Source organism: Anabrus simplex, chromosome 1 (genome assembly GCF_040414725.1).
Source record: "Anabrus simplex isolate iqAnaSimp1 chromosome 1, ASM4041472v1, whole genome shotgun sequence".
Classification (NCBI taxonomy): domain Eukaryota; kingdom Metazoa; phylum Arthropoda; class Insecta; order Orthoptera; family Tettigoniidae; genus Anabrus; species Anabrus simplex.
The window spans coordinates 561,259,440-561,286,362 of NC_090265.1; the positions used below are offsets into that span (position 1 = coordinate 561,259,440).

Consider the following 26,923-nt stretch of genomic DNA (forward strand, 5'->3'; position numbering starts at 1 on the left):
TTTTATTTTGCTCAAGTCCGCTCGCAAGCTGGTTGGGACCCTCCCCTATCCGCCACCTGGGACGCGTCAAGTGGGAGCATCACCTCTCCCCCTGCTACACCAGTGTAGTAAGTTCGTGGCAGACCATATTTCACAATAGCCCCACAATATAAATCATTCCATATTTGGATTATGCCAACATTCAAAATACCGTATTTATGCGAATAATCTCAGCCACCGAATAATCCCTGCACCCTAACTTTAGGTAGGCTTATTTTGAAAAAAAAGAAATGCCAACATTGACGCAAAAAAAAACGCATCCCAATTTCGTGCCTCAAATTTTTTAAAAATGTGTGGGTATTATTCGCATAAATACGGGTATTTAATCCCGCACCCTAAATTTAGGAAGGCTTATTTTGAAAAAAAAAAATGCCAACATTGACGCAAATAAAACCTGCACCCCAATTTCGTGCCCCAATTTTTTTAAAAAAAGTGTGGGTATTATTTACATAAATACGGTACTTTACTCGCAGAACCTGTAACCACAAAAGAATGTACTTTCATAATATATGTCGCTAGAATAAAAGTCTCTGTTGGTTGCGATACACTTATGAAAGATAAACCTGTCCATGATAATAGAAATTCTTACCTGATGGTTGGAAAGTGATTGTTAGGTTTGTTTATTGGAATTCCAGTGTTAACATTTACAGTAAGATACAAAAGTTGAAAACTAGAAAAGCAGCTGGGATTGATTAGGTTTCAGGGGATATACTAAAGACAATGGGATGGGATGGGATGGGATATAGTACCATATCTGAAGTACTCATTTGATTGTTTGCATGAAGGCGCTATACCAAATGAATGGAGAGTTGCTATAGTAGCCCCTGTGTATAAAGGGAAGGGTGATAGACATAAAGCTGATAATTACAGGCCAGAGAGTTTGACATGCATTGCATGTAAGCTTTGGGAAAGCATTCTTTCTGATTATATTAGACATGTTTGTGAATGAATAACTGGTTTGATAGGAGGCAGTTTGGGTTTAGGAAACGTTATTCCACTGAAGCTCAACTTGTTGGATTCCAGCAAGATATAGCAGATATCCTGGATTCAGGAAGTCAAATGGACTGTATCACAATTGACCTACCTAAAGCATTTGATAGGGTAGAACACAGGAGACTACTGGCAAAAATGAGTGCAACTGGACTAGGCAAAAGTGTAACTGAATGGGTGGCTATATTTCTAGAAAATAGAACTCATAGAATTAGAGAAGGCGAAGCTTTATCTGTCCCTGTAATAATTAAGAGGGGAATTCCTCAAGGCAGTATTATTGGACCTTTGTTTTCTTATATATATCAATGATATGTGTAAAGAAGTGGAATCAGAGGTAAGGCTTTTTGCAGATGATGTTATTCTGTACAGAGTAATAAATTACAAGATTGTGAGCAACTGCAAAATGACCTTGAAAATGTTGTGAGATGGACAGTAGGCAATGGTATGATGATAAATGGGGTTAAAAGTCAGGTTGTGAATTTCACAAATAGGAAAAGTCCTCTCAGTTTTAATTACTGCATTGATAGGGTGAAAGTTCCCTTTGGGGATCATTTTAAGTACCTAGATATTAATATAAGGAAAGATCTTCATTGGAGTAATCACATAAATATGATTGTAAACAAAAGGATACAGATCTCTGCACAGGGTTATGAGGGTATTTGGGGATTGTAGTAAGGATGTAAAGGAGAGGGCATATAAGTCTCTGGTAAGACACCATTTTTTTTGCTTCACGTCGCACCGACACTATAGGTCTTATGACGACGATGGGACAAGGAAGGGCTAGGAGTGGGAAGGAAGCGGCCGTGGCCTTAAGGTACATCCCCAGCATTTGCCTGGTGTGAAAATGGGAAACCACGGAAAACCATTTTCAGGGCTGCCGACAGTGGGGTTCGAACCTACTATCTCCCAAATACTGGATACTGGCCGCACTTAAGCGACTGCAGCTATCGAGCTCGGTAGTGGAATGTTCTGAGCTGTTAGTGGAGAGATGGCATGGGAGGACATCAGTAGACGAATAAGTTTGAGTGGTGTCTTTAAAAGTAGGAAAGATCAAAATATGAAGATAAAGCTGGAATTCAAGTGGACAAATTGGGGAAAATATCTGTTTATAGGAAGGGCAGTTAGGGACTGGAGTAACTTACCAAGGGAGATGTTCAATAAATTTCCAATTTCTTTGCAATCTTCTGAAAAATCAAGTTCTCTGACATATCGGGTTCTTCCATTAGTACCACAGATTTGTAAACCTCACCATTTTCTATCATTGTCCTGTTCACTCATTTCTTTCAACTTCTTGTGAAAAACATTCACTGCATACTACTTTTGTTAGTCCAGTGTGCTCTTTGCACATTGACCGTCTGCACGCATCACAGCGAGCTGACGTAAATCTGTTTTTTCAGACTGGGAAGTAGCCACATCTTGGTTTCTGCCTGGGGAATGTCTGAAAAAAATATAATTACCCTAGTTTTTTTGGTAATGATTATAAACAAGTTTTACAAAGTGTTTCATTAGATAAGTCTTTTGGATCAATGAATTGGATCAATTTCTCTTCTGTTCAAGGGATGTAACACAGTTATCAACTTGGACTTTGTTAGCATTTCAGATGTACAGTGGAAGTTCGATTGTATGTTCCCAGAAACATTTTTCCGGATTATTAATTGAAATTACGTGGTCCTGTGAGCGTCCTAAGTAAATCTTGTATTAAAAATCCCGTATTATCCATTGACTATTTTCTGCGTCAATCATCCAGAAATTTCAGTCCCATCAATGCTAAATCCTTAAGCGTTTTTTTTTTTTTTTTTAAGAAACATTATCCCAGAAAAGGACCACCATGACATACCCATGGATCTAGGCATCAACATCCAGTCATTGCGGTAATAGAACAAGTACCATACTCGGAAAACAATCAGCAGTGAACTTTCATAAGGGACCATCTTCGCCTATCATTTGGCCAGTATTATTTAGGGAAATCTCGGAAATTATAAAGCAGAGTGACCTCAACAATTGGAAGGAGACTGACATATTCTGACAGCTCTACTTGAAGAAAGAACGAGTTTTGTCAAATGTTCGTACTTGTAAAACATGTAAATTATGTCCAGAGTCAGATGTTTATTTTTGAATTCTTTCAATTGTATCAATGAACAGGTTTTTGGCACTTCTCTCAGAGCACTATATAGTTGGGTTTTCAGACAGGAATTGAACTTGCTCCTTCCTAACAAGAGTCTAGTATTTTAATATGATTGGATACCTTACTTGCATCATAAGAGTTTGCAATATGCTTGAAAGCTTTCTCTTGTCTAACGACTTGATATATTTTTATCGCTGAGGTTCGCCATGGCTCACTTCCTGAGTAGAATGAATTCTTTACAAAATGTGCATTCTCAGAACTTTTACTCATTTTGTCATGTTGCCAAGATGAACCTTTCACAGTTGCTGCTGTTTTCAATGATGCACTTAAGCTTCTGACACCGTCAGGCATTATATATGATTGTGTTCTAGAGACCAGAATAGATGTTGTACCATACATTATATAAAGCCATGGGAGTTCTTGGGATTGCCTATTACTGTTTTGGTCCTAATATAAGACAGGAATGTTTACATTTATGCTTTTATGTTAAAATATTCTTATAAAATCCACAGTCGTTTCATATGCGCAGCGTAACATTTAATAAGTTTGTGTCATTTCCCACTAGTACTGGCTTGTACAGCAAATGTCTCAATGCACTTTCCAACTAAGCTCAAGATCTTCCTTGAAGAATACGAGTATATGAGTTTACCTTTTTTTAATTATATTTTATTTCCTATTATTCTGATGTGATATATACACTAATAAGAACTTGCCAACCTCATGACACTAGAGAGACAACTGAATGTGTAATAATGGTAGCATAGAATACATCCATTACCGGGTGAGTTAGCCGTGCGGTTAGGATTGCGCAGCTGTGAGCTTGCATCCAGGAGATAGTGGGTTCGAACCCCACTGTCGGCAGCCCTGAAGATGGATTTCCATGGTTTCCCATTTTCACACCAGACAAATGCTGGGGCTGTACCTTAATTAAGGCCATGGCTGCTTCCTTCCCACTCCTAGGCCTTTGGTGTCCCATCGTCGCCATAAGACCTATCTGTTTCGGTGCGACGTAAAGCAAAAAAAGAATACATCCATAGTATCCCCTGCCTGCAGTTAGAGGTGACTGAAAGAGGGGCTACCAGAGACTCTCAACTTGGGATTGTGGGTTGGTGACCCCACACCCGAGTTTGGTATTGCTTCCGCATACTTGTTACTGGATGCATATTTTAAATGTTCAATCTGACCTTGCTTGGTAAACTATTGTTCTCTTCCAGCCTGAAAGTGTCAGATTTGATAGGCCTAGGAAATCTTTTAGCACAATTTTAATGCTAGAATACCTACATAACAATGCTGATTTTCAATTTTATCTTACCTTTTGAGAGATAGTCTTCAGGTACCACCACTGTATCAAGAGGCAGAACATAATGTGAAGATGGATGCAGGATGAGCTGGAGACCTGTTTTCCATGCAGATGCAGTTGATGAAGTAGTTGAAGTTCCTTTCAATAATGACACAACTTTCTGAACCCCTTCTGCAGACTTCCTGAAAATAATTAATACACATGCTCTAAGAAATATGAAAGCAGAAACTACTATCATTAACACAGTACTGGTAGTTAATACAATCTGACAGAATTAGAAAACAGCCAGTGTTACTTAATATGTGTGAATTTACTGTAGATTCAGCCAGTCACAAAGAGCAGTAAACTTGATAGTATCAGATATTACTATAGCCAGGAATTTGAGGTGCAAATTTTTGGTTAAAAAAGTGCAAGAAAGGTGCTTTAATTTAGTTGAAAAAGGTGCAAAAAGGTGCAAATTTTAAATGTAAATATTCATACAAACATCACCAAAACTAATTTTATGTCATATATATATGGACACAAAGTTCACTCACATTATCATGTATTACAAATCCATCTAAAACAAGTTGCAGAACACAATGTTATTAAAATCACCCATCCACAAAACTGCAAGCTGATAGTTCAACAATCACCAGGTTCGTACTGTACTTAAGCTCCCGATTAGTGCAGTATAGGGAGCTTACGATCCTAGTGGCAAATTGAGGAACTACATAAAACCAAGCTTTTTTCTGTTTTTCTTGTTTAATTTTTTTTAGGAATAAAATGTGCCAAATGGCCAAAAAAGTAGTAAACAAGTGGAAAAAGGTGCTGACATTAAGAAAAGGTGCCAAAAGGTGCTTGCATTGAGAAAAGGTGCCAAAAAAAAAAAAAAAAAAAAAAAAAAAAAAAAAAAAAAAAAAAAAAAAAAAAATTAAAACACAGTTTTCTATGAAAGACAAGCTAATTTGGCATTTTAATAGCAAAAAAAGAATTAAGGTGCAGCACCTAAAATTAGCTCTAGATATTACTAAATACATCATTTTTATTGTTATTTAGTGTATGATGCTACAGTTGACAATGTGCACATTCTTGACACACGCAAAAAATACACAATCGACTCTATATATACTTTAAAAATATACAAATACAAAGTCTACATTAATACATGGAGGGTTTTCAGTCTCTTATAGACGAATGTCACGCTCTTCCATCCAAATGAATGCCTCTGCGGTCACACAATGTATGTACTCGATGGAACCAGCAAAAGCTCGCGGAGGGCAGTCCTTCGGAATGTGCACAATGGTTTGCACTTCAGCACTACAGTCACAAGCTGGAGAGTCTTTCCAGCCCCACCGATGCAGACCAGAAATTCTTCTTCCGACTCTGCAGCTTATCCTGTTAGGGCGACACTCCGGAGATAAAAAGCAATATTTTGGTCATTTTGGCAATTTTTTTTAATGACTGAAATTGAAAGGATTGAGTTTCTTCTTTCTTGTCGCAAAGTTATTTTGTTGAATTTAAGCCATTTATCACTTTGATAATGCTTTGTTTGCCAGTCTGCACACAGCAGAAATGGGCGTGGCATCCGCTGAACTGCTTTGTTAGGTAATGATGTCATTGTCATGTTTCCAGTCAAACAAATATGCCTGTTCTTTGCACTTATGCATCCATGGGATGGGCAAAAGCACCCCCCACTCTCCTGATATATTTGTACAGACTCAAGCTGTAAGATCTACCATATTTCTGAATGAATTTATAAAGCCTGTTACGGACTAATATTTCAGTACTCGACTGTCATCGACAACATTTTATGCTTGTATTGGTAATCCTGATGGTACTACAATAGTGCCGACAACTATAAGTTTTGTTATTCTCGTATGTTTAATCTCTTTCGTAGGTTCTGTGGTGGTAGCCAGCCTGTGTACTTTCATGAGGTACGCAGGTAGTTGCGTATCAAGATACTGTTATTATTGAAAGACAGTGTACTGTAATAACTGATAGCTTGTATTCAATGGAATAAACAATATGTGTAAACATAAATCAGCCTTAGCTAAGTGACGAATTGCTGAACCTTTGATAGGAAAGAGGTGGGGATCAGCTATTATCGAACAGGAGTCTCCATTGAAAAAATCAGGGAAAAAAGGTCACAAAATGTTATTGGAATCAGATTGTTCTCATCAGGAAAGTGTCGCATCAACTTCCAAGCCATGCAAGTCCTGCACCTATACCCTATAATCATGACATGACAGAAACTACAATCCCCATTACTTCGATTCAGGAAAGGTTGCATTGTGAAAAACAAAATGCAGGTGAATGATTTTCCATTCTTTGGAGAAGGAGAAGAAGAGACAAGCTTCCAGAGTTACCAGTGTTCGTACAGAAGCTGCTAAGAAAGGAATGGAAGGAAAAACATACTGTTCTGGTGACTTTCAGGTAATGAATCAGGAAGAAAACATTGCTTTAATTTTTCCGCCAATTGTAATTTGTACATTTAAATCCCATTTTTCTCCCATAATATTGAGCCAATTGTAACAAAATTTGTGCGGTATATGTATCACAGCTATATTAATAAACCTGCGTATGGAATTTTTGATTGCAGTATTTTTTCAAGTAGTAGAGATTTTTAAGTCCAAAATTTTAGAACGTAAAAATTACACAAACATCAGTATGATATATCTCTTTATACAAATTATGAACAGAAAAATCGTTATGTAGTACTTTTAAAAGAAGTATTATCTACCTAATTAAAAATTTACATTAACATGTTAATTAAATTCATGAAAAAATAAAATTAAAAATTTCAAAATTTTTTTTTTTGAAAACTATTAATTGTATATGAATGAAATGTTCGCAATATCTCTACTTTTATGTAGGTGACATTCCCACAAAGTTTCATGAAAATCTATGCATTAGGTAAAAATATTTTTTTATTTCCGGAGTGTCGCCTTAAGTGTAGTCCAGGTGGAGCGAGGAAGGTTGAACACATAATAACAGTAGCAAATAAGCAACAGAACCTTTTCTCAGACTTTAGAAGTAGACACACACTGAATACAGTTAGCTTAGGTGTATTTAAGTTTTGAAATAATCTTATGGGAATTAATTTGTCAAATATGTAGAGCAAATCATCTACAGCATATCAGTCTTTGCTGGCATTATTCCTGCCCCTGTAGGGTCCACCTTCATGCATCTTAACCTGCACAGCACCCAATCTGCAGGGTCAAAAGGACAGACACCTGCATTCACACATAATCCCAAAGAAATTCATCCACTGCTTTCTTAGTCACCCTCTACCAAGCTTGCAGAGGGCACCTTCTTGCAACTCGATTTCTGCATCAACCTATCTGCAGCATTAGAAGGAGACACCTCCACGACAAATCTCGACTTTATATCACCCAGTATATAGCTTCATATAACACCTGAACATCATATGTAATTCTGAAGCAGTCCATCCTCTATCAGAGCTAAGTTTGAGAGTCCATTTTGAAATGGATTTTCGATCAGCTGTAGCCATGTGGCCAAACGAGAACAGTAACATCTCTCATTTTGGCCAGTATCAAAGTGATGAGGAAGGCGATTCCAAAGTCTTCATCCCTGACATGGTCCAGCCAGGCAACTCCCAGTGGCTATGTTAAGATCATCTCCATCATATGAAGGATCTACTTCTGTTTCTTTGTCATGGACCAGTGTTCTACCCCACAGATTGTTATGAAGCAAATAACTGTACAGAACTCAACAGATTTTATATAGATATATCTAGTGTACTTATTTTGTCTGAAAAGATTAAGGTCATCTAATCAAAAAATACAATATTTACATGTGCATAATTAAAATAGACAACAAATGAAATATCTTGTAGCTACTAAACAATAGAAAAACAAGGAAATAAATAAATGATGACTATGTACGCAATTATAACATGGCTATAGTATTCACAAAATGTTAGCTGATGTCCATTATCCTTAATAATAATAATAATAATAATAATAATAATAATAATAATAATAATAATAATAATAATAATAATAATAATAATAATAGTAATAATAATAATAATAATAATAGTTTGTTTATATACAGTGTATAGCTTGAAAAAGAAAAAAAGCTAATCTACCACATTAATGTAACATACAAACAACAATCCAGGACTTCTATTACCTGGTAGATATTAGAGACAACATTGCCTGAAACTAGCAGATGAAGGCCCTTCTGACAGAGGCAGGTAGTGTATTCAATTGTCATGCTGAAAAAATATCAAATGAGTGTGTATCTTGTAATGCGATGAGGTGATATCAAAAAGAGAATACTGGTTTTTGACAGTATTACAAAACTGCGATTGGATGAGAGGTGGTAAAATTGACAGTAGAAGTAGGGAGATGAGCATGAGGGGAATATTCAATGAAGAAGGTATAAAGCATGACGATTATGGCACTGTTTGAGTTTTAGCCAACAAACTTCATCATAGGCAGGTGTCACCTGGTCACAGTAACATAGGTTGTATTTATAGTAAACACAGGCATTTTACATGTGTTGTAGTTTGTCATTAAGAGTAACAGTCAGGCTGTCATACACAGTGTCACAGTAGTCAAAATGAGGTAATACAAAGTTTCTTTAATACTTGAGAAAATGTGTTGAGGAATCTTCTAAGTGAGTTGAGTTTTTACACTCCTCCAGCAGTACAGTGCTGTCTACCAATTTTAACACTTTTCCAATCGCACTCCACTTTGGTTCTGTTTTGCACTGTCAGCATTAGTCATAAAAGGCATGAAATATGAGTTCAGTGTTCTAAATTTAAGGGTGTAGCTGTTACGGGGAATTTAATTTCTTTTTTCGGAAGCAAGTTATTAATTCTCCTGCCTTCAAAATATTTCTCCTTAGTCTTCCTCAGGTTTGTGGTGTTTCAGTCTTTGAAGTAGTTCGTTCATCATTAACAAAATAGAGGGGTGCAGCTACATCATGTTTAGATGACTTTCCACCTCTTGCTGGTCAATGACAACAGCTATAAATAATATTTCTATTACCATCAATCTGTAGCAAAAGAAATAGATAAGAAAAACTGTGGAAAAATTTTCTGTACAATGTAAACCATGAACAACAAAACACTTTCCTCACTACATACAGTACTGTACTTGGTAAGGTGGGAGATTTACAGATGTTTGCCCAATCGCTTCTGCTTGTATCATAGAAAAATATCCCTCCTTATTTTGTTCAAATTAATTACATGTCCACTAACAAGATTTATTCTTTTTAATTCATTCTCACTAATATTTCAAGCTCATACTGACAGGAAGCCATAGGTCATTTCTATATTGTACACAACTGACGAATGAATGCGATCAACACCGTCTGTATTTGATGATGATGATGATGCTTGTTGTTCAAAGGGGCCTAACATCGAAGGTCACCGGCCCCTACCATCTGTATTTAGTCATGGAGGTATAGCGTGGTGCCACCAGCACAATTATCAGACCTATGCACAGCATCTATAGAGCACTTCATACCAGCAACTGCACATAAAAAGCCTGCTGCAGCATGGCTATGTAATGCAATCAAAAATACAATATCATAACTTTTTGGTCTTCACTTTATATCTTTTTTAAATGCTTAAGAGCTAAGCGAGTTTGAAAACCCCTCACATAACGTATGGACCATGGTAATGTTCAAGGAGAAGAGTGACAAAGAAATTTTAGGCCTCCCATCTTAACCAGAAAGGCATGCATGCTACTATGTATCAGAAATAACCAATATGCTACAATCTAAGAAACCTTAGTCTAATGAGACACGGGTTAGCGAATGGTTGAATAACGACAACTCTATTCCCGTCACACTCTTCCTCACAGAGGATGGGTAAAAGAACTGGAGACATTTTATCACAGTGTTCAGACATGTCGACTACCAACATGATAAAGTTGCACTGTATTAAAAACATTCATTCATTCATTCATTCATTCATTCATTCAAAGACAAAGAAAGCCAAGAAAACAGGAGGGTATCTTTTTTACTTTTGCTAGTGGCTTTACATCGCACTGACACAGATAGCTCTTATGGCGACGATGGGATTGGAAAGGCCTAGGAGTTGGAAGGAAGCAGCCGTGGCCTTCATTAAGGCACAGCCCCAGAATTTGCCTGGTGTGAAAATGGGAAACCACGGAAAACCATCTTCAGGGCTGCCGACAGTGGAATTCAAACCCACTATCTTTCAGATGCAAGCTCACAGCCGCACACTCCTAATGCATCGCCAACTCACCCGGTCAGGAGGATATCAAACACATTTTAAATTAATACATTATCACAGGTCCTTTGAATTGAATTTGAACAGTTACCTACTAAAATACTTTTTGTCTATTAAAATACTATTTATAGTCTCAGGAAGATTTTTAAAATGCTTTAAACATTGAGATTTTACAAGATATGTTACATGTAATAGTATATCATTATCCATTTTTTAGCTAGTCCACACAGAATCCTAATTAACCAGCACTAGTCCAGTCCTGTTATTGCCAAATAAAAGGGATTCTGTACATGTGGCATATCTTTAGAATATGTTCCAAGTGTTTTCCTTGTCGAGTGTGTAAGATCAGTCTCTAGGCACCGGACAATGTTAATAACTTGCAAGGTGATCTTTTAAAAAGTAACTTAAGCTGTAGCACAGATACATGTAATATTCATGGTTGGCAAGTCTCTTCTATCCTATTCTCCAGACCATTGTATGAGCAAAGGAAACTGGAAATGATTAGTTGGCAACATCACAGAAGACACTGTTGCCATGGTTTCCACACTATGATTAAACTTAATAATAAAATTATATGCAAGTTGTCACATTAATTCTCAGTCAAAACCGAATTAAAACAGCTGATATCTTGTAGGAAAGTATTCTTCATTTTTAAATTAACCAAAGGTGTAGTGCATGCTTTACATAAAAATGATCCGCTTAAGCTAACAAATAATCTAATAGGGTATATAAAATCCAAAGCAGAACCATTTTGAAGGCCAGGTACTCCTATAAAAAAAATTTCCTGCATACTCAGATACATGATAACATTTGTGGAAGGCAAAGAAACAAACTGCACAGATAATCTGAACAATAATATACAAAACTTAATAAAGATAGCCATTTTAACACCACACTGGATACCACAGACAATGATGCTTGTTTAACGGGGCCTAACATCTAGGTCATCGGCCCCTAATGGTACGAAATGACACGAAATGTAATGACAATTTAAAAGTCCAAAATTCATTCACCGACCAGAATTCAAAACATGATTTAGAATGAATGGATGAATATGAATTTAAAATAATCAGCGGATCCTACTCACAATACTGAAAATTTTAAAAAATTCCAAAATTGATCCACTGACTAGAATTCAAAAAGATGACTATATACAATGATTATGAACTTAAAACAATCAGTGGATCGGACACCTTCCCTGAAGAAGAATATTACTGACGAAGGGACTGCGTCCACAGCACAATCCTGAATCAATTATGGTTATTGTCTAAAGGGGTCCAAAATCCAGGTCAATGGCCCTTCATAATGGTACTTATCGCTAGGAAAGTAGAACCGTGGTATTTTGTCATGTAGTGGGGCTAATCAAAAGTAACGTAGACTCATGGTGTTCCACACATTTTAGTACTGTCAAGTATTGTACATCGCTCAGGAATGCAGACCTATGGTGTTTCTCACATTACGGCGCCACTCATAGGCAACGCAAACCCATGCTGTTCCTCACAAAGGTGTACTAATCACAGGGACTTGTACTATCCCGTAGTGTACCTCACATAGTAGGTACTAATCACAGGCAACGCAGACCCACAGTGTCGCTCATATAGTGGTACTGATCACAGGCAACGCCCAGACCCGTGGTGTTTCTCACATGATGGTACTAATCACAGGTACTGGAAACGCACAGTAAACCGCTCTATGTTGCTACTAATCACTAACTTATTGTGTACCTAACATAGTGGTACTACCTGCAAGTCAAGGCGACGCATGGTATTCCTCGCGTGATGGTACTAGTCACAAGTAGTCCCACCGAAGGGAGGGATACCAGAGAAATGATCTATGAATAATTGTCACAATATTCAGAATCATTATGAACTTCTATTGAAATATCAACAGAATTTCTTTTCCATATTCCTTCCAAATATCATTAATTACCATCACTAACAGTAGTTTGTAACTATCGCAAATAAAACCAATTGGGCAGTAACATGCATTTCAATTTATCCATTTTTTTTTTTCTTAGACTGCACAATGCTAAGATCAACATGTATGCAATACACATGCAAAATTATAACCTAGAACAACTTTCATCTTTCTTATATGCCTCTACTGGAACAGTTATGTAAGCAAATATCAAACGAAGCCAGTAATATGGAGGTTGTTCTGTAAGTCATGGCAAACATGTTATGTCTTCTGAACGTGTGAGAACACTAAGTCCAGTATATGTTTGAATAACCCGTATCACTCTCTACTGAATGTCATCAATTGATGGCATATGTGTGCACTGGTGACTAGTTAACAATGCATGAGAAAGTTAGTATGCTACCAGCTGTGTTCCAAGATGACAAAGTTCAAGAGTGGTCACCGTCATACCTAAAAATTGCAGTTCTCTGCAGCAGAAATTCAGATCAGTGGCAAGCAGAGCTAAGAGAAGATGATGATAGAGTTTTGCCCTATCAAACTTTTAAGGCCTTCAAGCTTCAAACATAGATGCATAGCAATTGTTAAACTGTTACTGAGTGAGCATCCTGAGTCTGCTTGCACACAGGTATCAGTGACCATTATTGAAAAGTGCGTAACTGAAGACAGACATTGGACTGTGGTGGAATTATCCACACATTCAAGTATTCCTTTATTAACAGTGTTCTGAATTTAACAGCAGCACTTGCAGATGCACAAGATTTTTCAGAAAACATAACAATGTAATAGATTATGAAACAACTGTCATATGATCACAATTAAGAGATTTATGCAATATTGTAAGTTCACTGGGTATACCTTAAAATATACGTTATAATGTACTGTATAATGATACTCAAGTTAACTGAATATTTTGATATTTTTCACCACAAGAACAAGGAATAGGGGAAAATAAATCTCAAAAAAAGAAGGGGATAAGAAACTCTGTTGGTCACTCATATTCAACTGTTTCACTTCTCCCCATCTCTTTTTTTCTTGCAACCACACATATACAATAACTGCAAACATTAATAGCCCCCTATGTCACTTCTGACTGAACAAGACCTTTTTTTTCTTTGCATAGTCCTTCTCCAGACTGTATATGTACCTTGCAGCTGCTTATTTCTTTTTTTTCCTTTCCCAGCTTGACAATGTTCCATGAGAGAAACTTTAGAATTATTCAACACTCACATCTGTAGGATATGTAGAGAATTCAGAAATCTTACCTTCGGGCCAGGATACTTTGCCATGGATGAGCCACCCACGTACAATCTTGTGGTTTATCAAGGGGTGCCAGGGAACCATCATCGCACAGAAAGTTGTAATCATCAGGAGAAACATTGGAAGGGCCACCAGGGGTTATCTGAAAGGTAAAAGTGAAGTAAATATGTGTCCTCATCCCAGAGTTTTGCAGCTCTTTTCAGGCACACCCCCAATGGAGGTGAGCTGTATGTACCAATTCAACCACATACCAGCCCTCCTGCCAATCTTAAATTTCTGGCAGTACCGGGAATCGAACCCAGGCCCCCCGACGGCGGCAGCTAATAGTACTAACCGTTAAGCTACAAAGTTACCACGCAATGAAGGCTACTATAAACAAGTAGATTATATTTCAAGTCATTTATAGAAACATAGGAACATAAAACACATATGGTAATATAAAAAAATACAATGGCACATTAGCATGGTAGGAGGGAGGTAAAAGAAAACGAGACAAGGAACAACATAAACACAGGAGTACGAGTACATCTTCATACATCTCAGCCGCTGATTAGCTTCATCAGGAGGAAGAGCTTCAGCACTCACTGATGGACTGTCTTGACTATTTTTCAGTTCTTGATGTGGGAAGTGCAAGATAAGAATAAAGCTAGATAGACATTGGAAAAAGGAAGAACAAATTAAGAAGAAATTTGCGCACAAATGTGCATTACATTTTAGAGTAATCCAATAAGGAAGCTGTTCTTTTGCTGCATACACTAAAATGGTATCGTTCACATCGTTTGTTACATAACACGCACACGCACTGCACAGATGGGTCATGAAAACCCGGTCGTACGCACAGTTTGTGATGGAAACCATGTATGGCCAGTCTATTCAGAGCACTCCTCAGTTCGTTGTTCGGCCCAGTCCAGCTTCGATTAATCATTGCGTCCGTCCCGTAGAATTCCAAGTCAATTTCCGCTCGTTTTCTTAGTCTAATATGAAGTAGTTCCTGTTCTTGTCGTGTGGAGGGTAATTGTAGTCTCATTCTTATGTCTTCCATAAGGAAGGTTTCTCTGGCTAGCTCATAAGCAAGTCTTGACTGTGACATTTTGGAAATACCCAAAATTCTTTTCAAGAATCTAGCCTTGACATTCTCAATAACTCTAAGGTCAGATAGAGTTAGATGTTCCCAAATTAGCTCCAAACCGTATGTCAGGGCAGGTAGAACCTTTGCATAGAACAGCGTCATGGCTGTATTTAGAGACAGTTTAGTAGGTTCCTTCAAATCATACATATTTCTTATAGCTGCCAATGACCTTTCTCTTATATGAATTCTGAAAGAAGTAGAAGAGGGCTGGAGCGTAATTCCCAAGTATTTGAATGAATTCACAACTTCCAGGGCTGTTTCACTGCTTGTTATCTTGTCATTTGCTGCTATTCTCCCTCCTTTCCGGAAAACCATTTGCACTGTTTTATTTCTGTTGATTATGAGACTATTCATGTCGGCATACTTATCGAGTTTATCCATTACAGCTTGTAGGTCATCTCTGTTGTTCGATCCTATTGCTATGTCATCTGCATACTGGTACATCACAACCGATGTTTTGTGGATGATATTTGAGATATCTGCTAAGGCTATGTTAAATAGTATCGGACTAAGGGGGTCCCCTTGAAGTACCCCGTTGCTTTGTATAATGGCTGCTGAGGACGCTTTGCCATCTTGTATCGTGACCCTGTTGTAAGCAAGTATGTTGTTTATGGCTATGGTTAGTGGGTTGTCTGCTCCAATCATATTCGCTAGTTTTCTAAGGAGTATTTCTCTGTTTAAGAGGTCAAAAGCCTTTTTAAAGTCTACAAAGATTACATAAAATTTCCCCTTTGACCACCTCATTGATTCACGTATATTGTCCAAGAGATTCTTGACTGCATGTAATGTCCCTCTTCCTTTCATGAAACCAAATTGGAGTTCGGGGATCATAGTTCCTGTTTCTGCAATTAGTCTGTTCTCTAGGATCTTGACATAGGTCTTATAAATGTTGTTTTCGAGGGCAATGCCTCTATACGAATCAGGGTCATCCCTGTCTCCTTTGCCTTTGAAGAGCATTTTGATATGCGACTGTCTCCAACCTTCGGGTATTTTCCCTGTCGTCAAACACGCGTTGAACAGAGTGGTCCATGTATGAAGCAGAATGTCACAGGTATCTTTCAGATTTTCATTGAAAACTCCATCTGGGCCAACTGCCTTCTTATTTTTCATGGACTGGATAGCAGTTTTGACTTCCTCCTGATCAATAGGTCTTGTTGTACAATGTAGATTTTCTCGAAGTGGGAGGGCTATGTCGAGATTTTGCTGATTAAGGATCTCCGAGAAATGTTTCTCCCATGTAGCTATTGGAAATTCTGGAGAAGGGCACGTAGCTCGTTGTTTGAGAGCAATGTAAGGGTCTTTCATAGCATCTTCAGCTTGCAATTTAGCCTTTTCTTCTAGGTAGTGCGCCTTCTTTTGTCTGAGTAGTTCCTTATATGTTTTCCTTTTCACTGCATACTCAGCATATGTGGATTCCCCACCTGTTTTCCGTGCCTTGTGTAAAAGGTCCAGAGTATCTTGTCTGGCCGTGTAGCACTCCTTGTCGAACCATGGTTTGGCGATCCTCGGAGTCTTCCTGATTTGTGCTTTCTTTATGAGGAAGAACAAAAAGATAATGATGAATAAAGATGGTAGAAGTCCAAGAACACAGAGCAAGCACAAAAGACTACAGGAATGCAACAAGTCAACAGAAATGATGGAACGGAATAAATAAGTATCAATGAAGGTGAGAACTTGCTATTGTTTTGTTTCATGCCTTAATGATCAGAAAAATAACTTAGTATAATTAAAACCTTGTGAATCTTCTATTGTGTTTATGCTTGCTTTTTCAGTTGCTATTGTCTAGTCATAAGCATTCAGAAACCTCCTATAAACTGTTTCTGGCATATATACAATGTATAGACTGAACAGAAGAGGAGGCAGATCTGAGCCCTGATGCAGTAATTATTGAGCTTGTTTTGTGCTCTTACATTTATAATGATTTGTAACAACATATACTGTAGCAGATTGGACTTGAAAACTGTCCTGATTAACAACGTTGATGCTTTGGTTTTCCCTTTAAATGCTGTCTTGTATCCTATTTTCCCCAATCTTTAAACATTTTGTAATAGCTGTATTCACTGAAATAAGTTAATATATTATACGTTTTATGTTAGTGGGCTTTTTAAGGCTGCGTAAAATTGGGAGAAGACTCATGTTATGGGGTTTAATAGACATTTGAATTAGAAAAAGTTTGTTTTATGTTAAGTAGTTTGAAATATATCATCACTGTCACCATCACTACATGATGATGATGCTTGTTTAAAGGGGCCTAACATCGAGATCATCGGCCCCTAATGGTATGAAATGAGACGAAATGGAATGACAAATTAAAAGTCCAAAATCCTCCACTGACCAGAATTCAAAATGTGAGGACGAAGAATGAATGGATGGATATGAATTTAAAACAATCAGTGGATGCGACCCGCAATGCCTTACATTCACAGAAAATGATGTAAAACAAAAGTATTACTGACCAAGGTTTGCTGCTATGGAATAACAGTGAATCAATGATGCTTGCAGTCTAAAGGGGGTCAAAAATCCAAGTTATCAGCCCCTCATAATGGTACTTATCGCTAGGAAAGTAGAACCACGGTATTTGTCCTGCTGCGGTACTAATCAAAAGTAGCAGAGGCTCTCAGTATTCCACACATTATAGTACTACTCACAGGTTATGAAATTCGACATTTAATATAGACCTATGGTGTTTCTCACCTTGCGGCGCCATTTACAGGCAACGACATAAGAGTACTAACCACAGGGACCTGCACTATCCCGTGGTGTTCCTCATATAGTGGGTACTAATCATAGGCAAGGCAGAACTATGGTAGCCATCATCCCATGGTCCTGCTCATATGGTGGTACTAATCACAGGTACTGCAACAGTCGACCGCACGGTGCTCCTGTGTGCTACTGATCACAAACCTATTTGGTACATAATATAGTGGTACTACGCGCAAGTAAAAGCGACCCATGGTGTTCCCCGCGTGGTGGTACTAAACACAAGTAGTTTCATGGTTCTAAGACAATCATCCCTTGGTCGCCCCTTTTAGTCGCCTCTTACGACAGGCAGGGGATACCGTAGGTGTATTCTTCGTCTGCGTCCCCCGCCCACAGGGGGTTGTGTGTTTGGTCTGCGAGAGGTATTTTATTTCCCTGAAGTCCGCCAGCAAGCCGGTTAGGACCCCCCTATCCGCCACCTGGGACGCGCCAAGTGGGAGTATCACCTCTCCCCCTGCTACGCCAGCGTAGCAGGTTTGTAGACCATCACTATATAAAAGTGTAAATAAGTAAGTAAGCAAGTATGTATTTCTGCCACAAGTGGCTTACAACCAGTGGCAGCATAAAAGGCATAATTAAAAAAAACAAAAAAAAATTAAATTAATAAACTACACTATACTGATTCTGGATGTCAAGTGAATATTAAAGTAATAATGGTGATGACCCCTTATATGAAATTTATATTAAAGATATTTCCGATAATACTTTTGCTAACGGTAAATATGAGAAAACATTAATAAAAACCTGTGAACTTTGTGAATTCAGAATTAAATTACTGTAAATATATATCAGTGTTGTAAAATTGAGCTATACATCAACAAAATGCTTACATACTGAATATTATCAAATGAATTAAAATAATACAATCAATAAAGAATGCAACAAAAGACCATTAAAGAAAGAGAAAACCTGAACACTGTACCACAAAAAAATAAAAAATGAAGAAAGAAGAGCAAGGAAACCTTTTACAATCATATTGACAACTTATATTACCATTTCAAGTTAATTGTACAAGCATTCAATATCCTATTAAGTTAACCACTGACTGAACAATTAACTTAAAATTTTAACCTAAATATCAATAAATATTTTTAGTGAGACCTTCAATATTTTTGTGTAAAGAAATTACTATTCAAAATACCAAACAGTTCCCAAAAGATATCATTATACATCAAAACAGTCTAGAATGTAAAATATCGGAGTTTCATGTCTGAATGACATAGCTTCTTTCAGTTTAATAGCCAAGAATTATGAGCAAAGTTGTATGAAGAATGGAGCTATATCCTATACAGCAGAGGAGGGAATTATTCTTCTCTAACATGAAAAAAATAAAAAACAACCACACTGTCACCCTCAGTGCTTTATGTAAAACTCAAATAAACCAAACTGTATCATCTTGACAATGTCAGCAACAGGCCAACATATTTTCAAAAGCAGTAGTCAAGCAAAATAATGCTTACTCCAAAGTGTTGGTTAATGTCATCCAGTCTTCCCCAAGCCACATCACCCAGACCATCAGTCAGGCAATACAGAGACCCAACACGTCCCCAGTATTTATCCATTGTTGAGCAGGATTGAGGAGAGTCACATAACTTGCAAAGGTTGGGATACTTGGCCTCTGGAAAAAGAGCAACATATGATGATGATGATGATGATGATGATTGTAAACTGTAAGAGAAGCAGCTCATGGACACGTAACAAATCACGAGAAATCACTGTAAACAAATTCTTAATATACAGAAACATTTACCTCTGATAAACAACATTACTTAGGTATCTTTATTTTCCTGAAAACTGAGAATATCCCTAGGTAATAAGATCTCTTTGGGGACTAAAAGTATTGAACAGCTGTTTGATGAAAGCAGAAAAGCTGTGTTGAACTGTGATGCTCATGACAGGCTTCATTTCAATAATTATGTTGTGATTCAGGAAGATTATGTTGTTATTTTTAAACAATTATGGACAGAAATGACCATTTTAGCAGATCACTCTACTGCTTAGATGACGTATAATACTACATAGAGAAAGAATCTACATACAGTATGTAATAGCACAGAAACAAAATTAGCCTACTGTAAGTATAATGAATATTATCCACTCACAGACTAGAGCAAGAGAAAGATATGTAGAAAGGGTCCTCCTATCCATGAAATTTGTAACTTTAAAATAATATCAAACACTTTTCTGTATTTTATAAATACTACTCCAAAGACACAATCTTATTGGAGGGGTTACATATAATAATGGCGTGTGGCCTCCGAAGAGGCCTGGTGCAGGTCTTTCGATTTGACGCCGTATAGGCGACCTGTATGTCCATGAGGATGGGGCCCTACTTAATGATGAATTCTAATGATGAAGACGGCACACACACCCAGCCCCCAAGCCATCGTAATTAACCAATTAAGGTTAAAATCCCCGACCTGGCCAGGAATCCAACCCGGGAGCCTCTGGACCAAAGGCCAGCACGTTAACCATTTAGCCATGGAGCCGTACGGGGTTACATATAATTGATGATGATGATGATATCGCCTCAGATAGCACGTGCATATATTTCTATTTGATGCCATGTAGGCTGCCTGCATGTCAAGTTTGATGTTCCATTTTACTCTACCAGTTGGCAGAGTAAACTGCACCTCTGCTAGGTAATCTATGGCCGAGTTTTTAATTTTGTTAGGTGAATATCAAATGTGTCACCGGAGATCTTTTTACATGCTGACATTGTATGACGTGGAGTCTCAAAAATCCTACTACTTCTGCCAGGTTTGAACCCATGATCTTGGGATCCAGAGGCAGACACACTACCACTGATCCACAGAGTAAGCATAATTGACAAGATAACTTTACTTGTTCAAATTAATTATTATGGAACAATGAATCAAGAAAACTTAAAGTAACAATAAATGATCATTGTACAATAAACATTACATAAGGAGCCTCCGTGGCTCAGGCAGCAGTGCGTCGGCCTCTCACCGCTGGATACCGTGGTTCAAATCCCGGTGACTCAATGTGAGATTTGTGCTGGAAAAAGCGGGGGCGGGACAGGTTTTTCTCCGGGTACTCCGGTTTTCCCTGTCATCTTTCATTCCAGCAATACTCTCCATTAACATTTCATAGCATTTATCACTCATTAATAAAAATCACCTTGGGAGTGGCAACCCCATTGTAATAACAGCCTATATACGTTTCATTCATTACATCCCTGACCCGGTCAATGACTGGAAAACAGGTTTTAGGTTTTCATTTTCGAACATTACATAAAATTACACTGTGAAGAAAAGTTGAATAATAAAACTGAAAAGACTAGACAAAGATAGTTTGGACATGTCAAGAGAATGGAGGAGGAAAGGACACCAAAACAGATGATAGAGACCATTTGAGAGAAAAAGAGCAAGAGGGAGACCCACAGAAAAATGGATGCACTTGATCAGGACCTGTATAAGAAGGAACCTGGAATGGAACAGAACTACAAATGAATGGTGGAAGGAGCTCGGCTAAAGCTAAATAAGTGGCAATGATATGGTTGATAATAAAATGTCACTGAAGAAATACAAGGTCGTAAGCACACAGTAACTGCAGTAATTTACAACATTATACATTATTATAGAATGAAACGGTAATGTCACTGCACTTAATATTTAACACCAGAAAATCTATATATTGCATACATTTCTACACTGACATGAAATAACAGGACAAATTAGGATGCTTCATTTTAAATTTCCTTCAAAAATGTATATAAATAAAATTATTTTTCCTGTATACTTCAAATTTTTGCCTATTATTTAGTTTTGTCTCAAGGTGAGGTACATATAAGTTGGTTCAAAACAAATTCTAACTGACATCTAGGCATAGAATCATATTTCAATGAAGGAAGTTTTAAATGAAAGGTTGATGTGGAAATGTTTTATAGCAAGTGAACAGACTTAGGACTGCAAACCAATGATGACATTTTTATCATATGAACCATAATAACAGATATATTCAAGTATTTAGATTCTTATTCATGATCATCATAATTTTCCAACTCCAGTTTCCCAGGTGCGGTGTACACTCAAAATCTTTAGTATCTTGTGGCCAGAAATATTCATTTCAGGCAAGAAATCAGTACAACCCTCAGAACCACCCAGTACCTGCTTACACACACTCTCTCAATGGTCACATCCATCAGACGCATTAACACATGCACACATCTTAAGAGTGATGGGAGATGGAGAAAACGGGAAGTACGAGGATATCTAGCATGAATGAAACACGCACAGAGGGGAAGGTACTTGCTTCCCCGCCTGCTCACATGTCCCACTGGCTCCACAATGAAGGGAAGAACCACACGCGTCCTTCAAGGCAACAGACGTAATCTGTATGCCAACTCATCGAGGGTCAAATTCTCCAGTTTCTTTGTAATTTTTGTGTGCTAGGTCTGGCTGAAATGTTAGGCGTCTCGACTATGACTTCATTATCAAAGGACATGGCGCTCAACTGCTGTAAGAAAGAATGACCCTTATTTTTGTCAATATAGGCCCTGTTCACTACTACTACTACTACTACAACAAGAAGAAGAAGAAGAAGAAGAAGAAGAAGAATTGTTATCCTCAAAAATCAAAGTAAAAATAACCTGGCATTAAATAATTATGATTATCAGAGACGCAAGGGCGTTTGGAAAACCACTTCTATGAAGTTATTGTCAGCGCTGCAAACAACTAAATGCCCTATATTATGGTGGGATTACATTGTGCACACTTCATCGCAATTAAATTACAGTTAATTTTGCTGCTGTTTTTACCTGATTATTCCACCGAGTCATTTCTTTTCCTATTGGTTGAGCACTTTTTACCCCACAGATTTCCTCAGCTTCCTGTATAAAAGTTTCTTTTAACAATATCCATTCTTCTTTTATCCCCTCTAATCTCATTTTTGTGTAACTTGGTGGTTATCCTTTCTTGGTGCTTCTTTTTCTTCTCCAAGTCCTTCAACAACCAGATCTTGCTCTTTGGCATCTTCTGGCACTTTACTTTGGGGACATAGACATCTTTTAAGATGGTCACTATCTAGACACTTACTGGGTATGACTAATATCACTAACATACCGACCAGCTTGGCCATCAGTGATGATGCAGTCTATCATGGTCTTGAGCTTTCCATCACAACCTTGTCTCTTCAACTTCGGCATTAAGATCGCACATAATTATGGTGTTCGCCCCTGTTAATTTTTCTTCAAGGTCGGTAAGGAATTGTTTTGTTCTCATCTGCAGTACATCCTGCTTGAAGTGCACATACTTGGAATAAAGTGTGATGCATATTTCCATCTCGTTATCTCACATGGATGATGCTATCATTTACATAGTTGACATCTGTCTATACACGTAAATCTTCGTGAAGGAGGAGAATAACTTCATTTTTGGATTCGCTCATGTTCCTATGCCAAAATAACACATACCCATTTTTTAGGGATTTATTTCCACAGCTTTTCCACTTTGTCTCAGTCAAACCCAACATCCGAAGCTTGCACCTGTCCAAAACTCATTTGCATCATTTGATGAGCTGTGGTCGTGCGCAGCATTTTGGTGCATGAATTAAATTACGAGCTCAGCTCACAATGACGTAGTGTCACGCTTCCCCTTCGTATATTAGATTCTCTTTGCAATGCAAGTTCTCACAACACAAACTGTAAGGAATTAGAGGCATATACTGTTTGTAAATAATGCTATCTGTATTTGTGTGCGACACTGGAATTGTTGAACAACAGTTTATTTTCAATGGTATTCAGTATTCATTATGCAGCAGAACCAATATCAGGGAAATAAGAGTTTGGAAGCGCTTGTAGACAGTGTTTTAGATGACGATTATGGAAATAATGGCATTTTGGAAAATGAATCCGAGTTCAAAGGTAGTGCGAAGAGCATTGAAAGAAGTGAGAGTGAAAATGTCGCACCACGTCCTTCCAAATGCGTGTGGCTGGTGATGCATAAGAACCGTAGTGATTGGAAATTGGAGAATGAAGACAATAGGCCTAATCCTGATATATATCCATTTTATGGATACAGTCTCCTGCCACACCTACAAGGCAGCAACATTTAGATGAATGTGTGTGTCATCTCCTACTCAAACGCTTCATCAGGAAGAACTCCTCCGCCATTAACCACTCGTCCTGTAGTTTGTCAGTTTTGGTACTGACCGCCTGACCCTTGGAGAGACAGTCATAGCCACATATGATAGCAGGATTGCTTCTTACCTAACCTGTTTTGATTATCATCATCATCATCATCATCATCATCATCATCATTATTATTACCATCCAGGGTCAGTTTATCCCTCAGACTCAGCGAGGGATCCCACCTCTACCGCCGCAAGGGCAGTGTCCTGGAGCTTCAGACTCTGGGTTGGGGTATACAAATGCGGAGGATGACCAGTACCTCACCAAGGCGGCCTCACCTGCTCTGCTGAGCAGGGGCCTTGTTGGGAGAGGATGTGAAGATTGGAAGATATAGACAAGGAAGAGGGAAGGAAGCTGCCATGGCCTTAAGTTAGGTACCATCCCGGCATTTGCCTTGAGGAGAAGTGGGAAATCACGAAAAACCACTTTCAGAATGGCTGACGTGGGAATCGAACTCGCCTCTACTCAGTTGACCTCCTGAGGCTGAGTGGACCCCGTTCCAGCCCTCGTGCCACTTTTCAAATTTCATGGCAGAGCCGGGAATCGAACCCAGGCCTACGGGGGTGGGAGCTAATCAAACTAACCACTACACCACAGAGGCGGACTTAGATTCTTACTACTAAGTGGAAATGTTCAGTTGTCATGGTAATGATAAAACTAGCAATGGTGGTGTTTATCAGGATGGTTTTTGACAAAAAAAATACGTCTATAGTTCCGTAACTGTACTTTGGTCGGTGAACATTACAAAATCATGAACATTTAAAATCAAAATTATATTTCTAGATAACACATGCAACGGAAGTGTTCAATCTCTCAATGGAAAGAGGAAGGACCAGTGTATGTAGCAACAAGAGTCTGACCTCAGCATTATGATGATTATGCAATAATGCTGCCATTTTGAGGAACTAAAAATCCCTGTGTTGCACGGCTAACAATTAGTGTAGCTCTGTTCTTTGGCAAGATAGCGCATTACGTCAGGTGCCATTTGATTTGTCTCAGATATTTTTACAACTACACAGCACAAACAAATGAACTAGTGAATATTTGAGAATATTTCAGAATACAGTGAAACCTCGTTAGCGCATTCCTCATGAACACGTTTTCCCGCTTAGTACGTTGTAAATTTGAAGTCCCGATTCTCATTGTATTAAATCTATATAAAAATACCTTGCCTATCGAGTTATGAAGTTTTGCTATTACCGCTTAGTACGATCACATTTTTCCCAGCCCTGAAAATGTTATTTGTCATCCCTTGTGAAACAAACATGATTTCGAATTCTGGTAAGATTCTGTCGCCACAGTTGCGTGATTACGGAAGAAGGCTTAAATTCCTGAACTTCGCAGGGTAAGTTGCACATTTGGGGAACAAGCCAAATACTCGAATATGGCAATACCGGACAGCTTGCCGTTTTCAGCGAGAAAGTCGATAGTGCTGCTACCTACATGGCTTAGTGTGACCAACTCTTCAATAACATATTGCCATCTTATGATTCTTGGTGCACTGCCGTGTTGTTTATAATATATCAGTGTTTGACACTAAATAATCTTGCATTGCAGTTATATTCCAAGATAAGTATTATGCGCTGAGGAAATTGTCCAGCAAGATAATGGGCATGGGAACTGATAAGAACCCCAAGTATTAAATAAAGTAATGACCTCGCATCTGTGTTGAGGTTACGTTCTATGCCCCTTATATTAAGAAAATCAATCAAATGGGTTACTCTACTGAAATGTTAGTGGGACGTGAAACCAATAATATTAAATATGGAACTTCAGTATACTCACTAGAGCGTCCACATTGTTAAATTTCACAATCTAAAACTTGTGGGCCTGTAGTGTACAGTAGTGGTTATCGCAATAGTCTTGAAATTGAAAATTGAAGGCCATGAGTTTTGAATCCAGTCACCTTTTTTACTTTTTTACCTTTTTTAATAATAATAATAATAATAATAATAATAATAATAATTTTCTTTACGTCCCACTAAGTACTTTTACGGTTTTCGGAGATGCCGAGGTGCCGGAATATAGTCCCGCAGGAATCCTTTTACATGCCAGTAAATCTACCTACATAAGTCCGACGTATTTACACACCATCAAATACCACCAGACTAAGCCAGGATAGAACCTGCCAAATTTGGATCAGAAGTACATCGCATCAACCGTCTGAGCAAATCAGTCCGGCGTAAGAAAATTATTTCAGTGTATTATTGGCATAGGCTTGAGCACCAGTCCAACTAATGTGTAACTATTTGATGAATACTGATAAATAAAATCATGAATAAAATATATATAAAACTTAATAAAATTAATAAACATAATTAACCGAAATGTTTGTAGTATGGGCGCCCGAGTTCACCAGAATGAATCCCTCGAATTTTGATAGAGCATGATAAACTTTATATCCCAGGGCGTGTACATAATGCTGCGTACTGGTACATCTACAGCAGTCCTTACCTAACCTCCTGAAAACGACTAAATAGGTAGGAACTGCACCTAGGTTCATCAATAACTCCACTGATTCTAGAATAGCTAACTATATTCTTTACAAAATCCGTGCATGAGCACCTCATCGACACACAAAATTATACATATACTACACACACAAAACATTGCTGGAAGACTCCATATTTACAGCAACAACAATAACGAAAACCGTGGGAAAACGAAAGCGAGAACTAAGCTACCATTTGTAGATAGTCCGATGAACAATGTACATATATGTAGATAAATACCCTTCACTGTCTCTGTACCAATACTACTCGCCAATTCTCATAATCAGCACTTCTAACATCACACAGATACTGTACCTCGTAATACTGTGTTCACAGACTTTAACCCTTGTTGTAAAGATATATACATTTAAGTAACACACGCTTATCGATCCTGAACATAAATTATGGAAAGTCTGAGATAGCTTTCACCAACATATAATGCCAGGCCACCACAAGTGCTACAATACTTAATGCGCAAGCACTTCACAATCAGCCACTTTCCATGGACATAACAAGACTACGCTCCACGAACGTTTTAAGTCCAGTCCATTG

General features: G+C 38.0%; 1 protein-coding gene across 2 annotated transcripts in view; it reads right to left on the reverse strand.

The window, feature by feature from the left end:
• The window catches only part of Tsf3 (Transferrin 3), a 195,186-nt gene that overhangs the window by 64,523 nt on the left and 103,740 nt on the right, over nucleotides 1-26,923 (reverse strand). For both annotated transcript variants that reach the window (XM_067144871.2, XM_067144870.2), the window contains exons 6-8: nucleotides 19,189-19,346; nucleotides 13,845-13,981; nucleotides 4,467-4,636 (exon numbers count right to left, since the gene is read on the reverse strand). In XM_067144871.2, coding sequence (XP_067000972.2) covers nucleotides 4,467-4,636; nucleotides 13,845-13,981; nucleotides 19,189-19,346 — 465 coding nt within the window. The remainder of the gene's footprint in view (nucleotides 1-4,466; nucleotides 4,637-13,844; nucleotides 13,982-19,188; nucleotides 19,347-26,923) is intronic.